The sequence below is a fragment of the Helianthus annuus genome, chromosome 1, assembly GCF_002127325.2.
Source record: "Helianthus annuus cultivar XRQ/B chromosome 1, HanXRQr2.0-SUNRISE, whole genome shotgun sequence".
In the NCBI taxonomy this organism is placed as follows: domain Eukaryota; kingdom Viridiplantae; phylum Streptophyta; class Magnoliopsida; order Asterales; family Asteraceae; genus Helianthus; species Helianthus annuus.
Window position 1 is genome coordinate 99,939,107 of NC_035433.2, and position 6,860 is coordinate 99,945,966.

Below are 6,860 nucleotides of genomic sequence, written 5' to 3' on the forward strand. Positions count from 1 at the left end.
TAAATATTTTGATATTTATAAGTAAGTAAAATCCATGAATTCGCCAACTTTGTGTTGGTATTTTAAAACGTGTTTTTCTGCTACATAAGTGGCTTTAGAGTTTGATGTGGGTTTAGGGCAACAATAAAAATGGACAATAATAAGTTTGTGTCATGGTCCATGAGAGGGATCTTTTTGATCATAAACACTTTAAACAATACAATTTGGGATGACTGTAATAACTCTTAACTATTTTGTCTATTTTAAATATTGTTGGTTGCCAGCCTCCGTCACCACAATGCTTGTCTTCCGTTGCCATTTTCGGGGTGTGACAGTTTGACAACTTCTTAATGGTTAAGTACTAAACAAGTAAGTTGTCTGAACCATTAAATGTTAAACCAGTAAGAGGAGGTCTGAACCATTAAGAGCCAATATAATGTTTAACCGTTCAGAAGCAAATGTCTGACCATTCAGATTAGAGGTCTTAACCATTCAGACTCAGTACAATGCTTAATCATTTAGAGGCAAATGCCTGAACCAGTCAGACAACTGCTTACGAAACAAACAGCCAGAACCATTAAGTGCTGAACCAGTAAGAGTCCCATTAAGAGCTAAACAAACAGCCCCTTAGTCTATTAGACGATACTCAACGAATACACACTACTTCGTAATAAGCCTGACCAAACTGGTGGTCGGGTTAGGTAACAGATAAACAGGTTCGGGTCAAAACAGTCGTTGCAAAGACCAAGAAGTTAAGAACCAATACCTCAAATAGCAGTTACCGTATCGTTGTATTTACATATCTTCTTCCACATGAAGTTAATAATTTAATGATCATCTTTATGAAGATTGTGAAGAATATACAATGAAGCAGAAGATAGGAATATACATACTGAATAGCTTAACAGATCCAAACCAGTTGCTATGGTCACCATTTTACTCCTCTCAAACATCTTCACCAGAAGAATCATCACAATTACATGTCCAACTTTTGTTTTCAGTTCATCAAGTGAGCTGATCTTCATCCATTTAGGCCTCTCCTACAAGTCCACGAGATTATAATATTATATTTCGATCTGGCAAAATGTGTCAAGTTGTGCTAAACGGGTGGCGTTCATGTTTAGTTATATAGGTAATATACTTAAGCACCTATACAAACATGTTTAATAAGCAAGGCTACACGACACGCTTAACACCATCAAATTTAACTAGTTCAATGACACGACAGAACACGTTTAGCACGACAGTTACAAACCATAGAATCCTTAACGCACTACTTTCGCTGGTTAGGGTATCTAATCATAATATGTACTATTCATATACAAAACTACGTCATTTTGATAAACGGTTGTTAAACGTGCCGTGTTGACCTGTTAACTCATTCATTTAACAGGAGTAAGGGTAGTTGCACGGTACCCCTGACCGCGGAAGGGATCTCCCTTCCCAGTTCACCACCCGACAAGGATCCCTGGCGGCAAATACCCATAGCCATCAAAGAGGGGTAAGAAACATGTTTCGAACCCGAGACCTCGAGTGTCCTCGGTCCGGCTTTAAAGCGGGTGTCGGTGGCCACCAAAGTGGCACTAATGGGAATTGAACTTGGGTCTCCATTGGAGAACCCAAGTCACTCCACCACTAGGCCACTTGTGGTGGTTACGTCATTTAACAGGAGTAGTTAAACACGTAACTCTGCCATAAACTGATTCAGCGAGTTGAACTTGTTTCGATACGTTTTTTATTGTGTTTCTATGACCCCAACACGTTTGACTCAAACCCAAAAACTCATCTAACCATGTGAAGTCATGTCAAACATGTGTGTGCACAAGCTACTTACTCTCATAGCAAACATCCCAAACAAGGTAGAGCCTTTAAGAGCGCGATCATCGGCTGGGGCAACATTATCAGCGGAGTTACTGATGAATAACCCGTATAACCCCATTGCAAATATCAGCATGACAGTCCCAGCAAGATAAACATCTGCATTACTCGTTTTGATCAGCTGTTAACTCTTTGAGTTTCTGGGATTTTTTTTTTTATAAATATTTGTATTGTGAATGACACAAAAGATATAACAAACTAAAGTCCTGAAGACTCACCAATCGCTTCGACTAATCTGAGTACCATCTTTCCGGTATGAACACCTTTTGAACAGTTCGTCCAGTAGACTTTATATGCATCGACAATATAAACACAGCCCTGTGAAAGCGCTAAACATGTCAGCATCACCTAACTGATCGCGATATAGCAGTTCAAATTCAAAAAAAAACAGGTAGATTAATGTAGCATACCGTGCTCAAATCGTAAGTTTAAAGAAAAAAATGAATAAAAGTTTACTGATCTACTTACTACCCAGTACCCACAAATGATATAAGCTAAGAACACGAATTTATCGGGAGCATTATATTAGTTTCAAGCCGCGGGGTCTCACCATCATCATACTCAGTAAATTCCACCAAAAGCAAAGCTAAGGTAGGGTCTGAGGAGGGTAAGATGTAGACAACCTTACCTCTACCCCGTAGGAATAAAGAGGCTGCTTCCAATGAGACCCTCGGCTCGATAGTAGTTTTGCATCAAGCCTTGGACATAAGGCACATAACACTTAGCAATCGGGACAAAGGCCGATTAGGGTTGTAACCCCTTGTCTTTCGGCTATCAACGCCACCACATGATTGCATAATTAACCGTCCGCCGCTTTTAACATTATTTTCACGAAATTAGTAAAATAACGTTAAAATTAGTGCAATTCCTGATTTTACTTGATTATGTTTTGATAGTAAAAACGCGTAAATCACAGAGTTTATTTAGTTATCTAATTAGCTCAATCAATTGAGTGCTTAAAGATACAGTAAATCAGCAAGATTAAAAATCATGCAATCACCATCCTAATTTGCAGTTTTGCACATAAATCCTGAAGCAAAATCACACAAACGAGATTAGAAAAATACTTACATTTAAAAAGCACAACAAGGAGCCAGCTAATGAACCTCCAACAGCCAAAAGTGCCAAAAACCGAAAATCAAATATCACCTACACAGTAACAAAAAAAAATCACTAATTAAACCATATTCATCATTAAACTTAAAAAAAATAGAGTTAAATGTCATTTTAGTCCTGTGGTTTGGGCCATTTTGCCAGTTTAGTCCAAATGTTTCATTTTCACATGTGGGTCCAAAAAGGTTTCACAGTTGCCATAGGTTAACTTTAATCCATTTTTTCTGTTAACGAGAAGGGCAATTCAGCCATTTTATGTGTAATTCTGTTAACTAGAAGGGCAATTCGGCCATATAAAATGACCGAATTGCCCTTCTCGTTACCAGAAAAAATAGATAAAGTTAACCCAGTGAACTAAAATGACAGCGATGAAACCTTTTTGAACCCACATGCGAAAAATAAAACATTTGGACTAAACTGGCAAAACGACCCAAACCACGTGGACTAAAATGACATTTAACTAAAAAATAAAACAACAACACAATATTTCCCCAAATTAAACTTAAGAAGAATCGTACCTTTTCAATTTCAGACTCGGTGGATTTGACAATCTGTAACGCAGGATTGGTTCCGTTAGGGTTTGAAATGGCGTAATTGAAGGTGTTATCGGCAGTTGATGGAGTTGACTTTGACTTTGGTTGAGGTGATGGTGGTGGTGGAGAGGCGAGGGAGGCGATTGAGGTGGAGAAGCGGCGAGGACTGGCGGCGGTTGGTGGTGTGGTGGAAAGTATGATCGGAAGTGGCCGGCCGGCGAAGATAGAAACCGACGGCAGCATATTCAGGGAAGAAGAAGAAGTGTGTGGGTGAGTGGTGATTGATGAGTGGTTGATGGGCGGATATGTGTGTTTTGGTGTGTGGGGTCTGGGTTTTGTGGCGGCTAGTGCTTTGAAACCAACGGTCGTATTCGTATTCTCTTTCGTATGCTAAGAAATACTCTTATCAAACAAAACGTATAAATAGGGTAAAAAATGTAAAAAAATGCGGTGATATTTTCGTAATTATTTACTCGTAGAGTAATTATCAAAATTACTTTACAAATGATCTTGTAGAGTAATTTTGATATTGTAGAGTAATTTTGTAAAATATTCTTGTAGGGTAATTTTGATGTTGTAGAGTAATTTTGATCTTGTAGGGTAATTATCATAATTACTCTAAAAGTGTATCAAAATTACTCTACAACTTTATCAAACAACAAACAATTCAAAATTACTTTACAAAATCATTTGTACTACAACTGTATCTTGTAGAGTAATTTTGATCTTCTATGGTAATTATCAAAAGAGTTAAATGCCATTTTAGTCCCTGTGGTTTGGGCCATTTTGCCAGTTTAGTCCAAAGGTTTCATTTTTAACCTGTGGGTCCAAAAAGGTTTCACAATTGTCATTTTAGTTCACTGGGTTAAATTCATCCATATTTTCTGTTAACGAGAAGACCAATTCGGTCATTTTATATGTAATTCTGTTAACTAGAAGGACAATTCAGCCATATAAAATGACCGAATTGGCCTTCTCGTTAACAGAAAAAATGGATGAAGTTTTAACCCAGTGGACTAAAATGGCAACGGTGAAACCTTTTTGGATCCACAGGTGAAAATGAAACCTTTGGACTATATTGGCAAAATGACTCAAACCATAGGGACTAAAATGACATTTAACTCTTATCAAAATTACTTTACAAGTGTATCAAAATTACTCTCCATCAAAATTACTCTACAAATGTATCAAAATTACTCTACAAGTTTATCAAACAACATACAATTCAAAACTACTCTACAAAATTATCTTACGAGATTAAAATCACCATACAAGATCATTTGTAGAGTAATTATGATACTCTACAAGATCAAAATTACCCTACAAGAACATTTTACAAAATTACTCTACAAGATTAAAATTACTCTACAAGATCATACGTAGAATGAATTTGATAATTACTCTACGAGTAAATAACTACGAAAATGTCACCGCGTTTTTTTGACTTTTTCATGCCTTTCGTACGTTTTGTACGATAAGGCACTTTGTACGTGAAGTTAACTCAACTATAAGTATAGGCGTTCTATAAAATGTTGAAGCCACCAAGAATCATGTATACTTGAATAAATCGGGCGGTTTGGTGGTTTAAATGTGCGGTTTATGATTTGGTTTTAACGATTTAAAAGTTTAATTGGTAGTTTAGAATTCAGGATTTTACCTTTGCTTTTTATGTTTGGTATATGAAATTCTACCATTCTGGAGTAAAGTTATTCTATAAAAGCTCATAAAAATAAGTGTACAAAGACACAATGGATCGTAAAATATAACACAATGTCGAGCAAAATATAACACAGTGTCGAAAAATATAACACGATGTCGAAGAAAAAAAACACAATTAGTCACAAAAAAGACACAATAACACAAATATAGAAAATACACAATGATAAAAAAAGACACAATGATGTAAATAAAAGGTCTAAAATCTACAACCTAAACATCTAAAAAACCTAAAATCTCATATCGTATAGTTCGGTAAGACGGTTCCAATGTTATTTGAATGAGGTCAATCGGAGTTTGTTTGATACCCTTCTAACGACTTCTCATTTTTAGGAGTCTTTGTATTGATAATTTATCTTTTGTCAGTTGATTTTAATTTTTTTAAGATATATAAAAAGGATAGATTGAAACATTTAACAAGATTGAGTGACCTGTGAAACATGTACCCTAATTTAATATGTTGAAGTTGTTTACATAAAATTATATATAGGTCGGAATGGTTAGGAAAATAACGACATTTTTTAACAACTAATGCGTGATACTTGACATAACCTAGCGGATGTTGGTTGGTCATGGGACACAGTTTTATAGCTAATTATAAGAATGAAATTACTAACTTTTATCCCAAACAATCCCAAACCCATGTGTTGTCGCGAGGGTGTGACGGGTTGTTTTGGTTCGTCGTGGTGCCAATCGGGTTTCCGACGTCGGACCCGCGTAGACAGCAAGGGAAAGTGATAAAAACGCGAAATCGGGTTTCCCACATTGGACCTGCATAGACAGCAAGTTAAGGCGTCGGCTGCAACAGGGCAGGGTGTCATCGACGCCTAACCTAGGCATCGTCGACGCCTCCTCTGCAGCTCAGTTTTTGCGTTTCGTTCTTTCTACTCATTAACCGTATGTCCCGAGGTTCTAATACGTGCATTAATCATTATTCAAGATCCCAATATATTCCATACCTTTCCAAACTCAATCCCCATAGTATTCGACTACATTTTCTACTAAAAGTTTTGACCCGTTTACCCCTACGATGAGGTTTCACCAAGTTAACATCGAACGACCGTTACAACCATTCTCATCCTAGCAATTTCGTTATTTACACATCCTTACTTGATTTTGGTTATTCAATATAGATAACTTCATCTAAACAAAATAAGAAGTGAGATCTATAGTCACTTACTTAAGCGTCCGTATTCGTGATCCCTTCCTTGCCTCCTTTTGACCCATTTGCCTTCCGTGCTTGAGCCATCTTGACATGATGCTTATCTATATGTCACTGATGTGCTAAAAGTACTTTAATAAAAACAACCTAAATTAACCTAAATTAGGCACTCAGTAATACTCTAGACTCTCTAAACTCGACTAAACTACTAACCGACAAGCGGACCAATCGACTCTAGTAAAGCTAAGTAAGTCCGGATATAGAACCCAGATGACTCAATTTAACTATGTCAACTGACTTATCTAGATTGACACTGACATGGACATGACAATAACTGCTTTATATTTGATGGGGGGGGGGGATTTCTAAATATCCTAAAATTACGATTTAAATTAAATTAATTAACTAAATTAACTAGACATGGACTAACTTGTGTTTTTACTCAGATGATGGAAAATACTACCTAGATTGGAATCCTA

The 6,860-nt window shown here is 36.7% G+C and overlaps 1 protein-coding gene across 1 annotated transcript; it reads right to left on the bottom strand.

Moving 5' to 3' along the window:
• Window positions 1-729: 729 nt before the first annotated feature.
• Window positions 730-3,821, bottom strand: LOC110866025. The gene is made up of 5 exons (XM_022115382.2): window positions 3,489-3,821; window positions 2,929-3,006; window positions 2,076-2,175; window positions 1,814-1,956; window positions 730-1,019 (listed from the first exon to the last, which is right to left on the bottom strand). Exons 1-5 carry the CDS (start codon window positions 3,744-3,746, stop codon window positions 807-809), a joined length of 792 nt encoding a protein of 263 aa, XP_021971074.1. The 5' UTR covers window positions 3,747-3,821; the 3' UTR covers window positions 730-806.
• Between the last annotated feature and the right edge of the window lie 3,039 nt (window positions 3,822-6,860).

Coding starts and splice junctions, on each gene's coding strand:
- LOC110866025 (XM_022115382.2), bottom strand. CDS start 3,746: ATGCTGCCGTCGGTTTCTATCTTCGCCGGCCGGCCACTTCCGATCATA. Junction 1,957..2,075: donor CAGATTAGTCGAAGCGATTG/GTGAGTCTTCAG, acceptor CGAGTAATGCAG/ATGTTTATCTTGCTGGGACT. Junction 1,020..1,813: donor TTGGGATGTTTGCTATGAGA/GTAAGTAGCTTG, acceptor GTGGACTTGTAG/GAGAGGCCTAAATGGATGAA.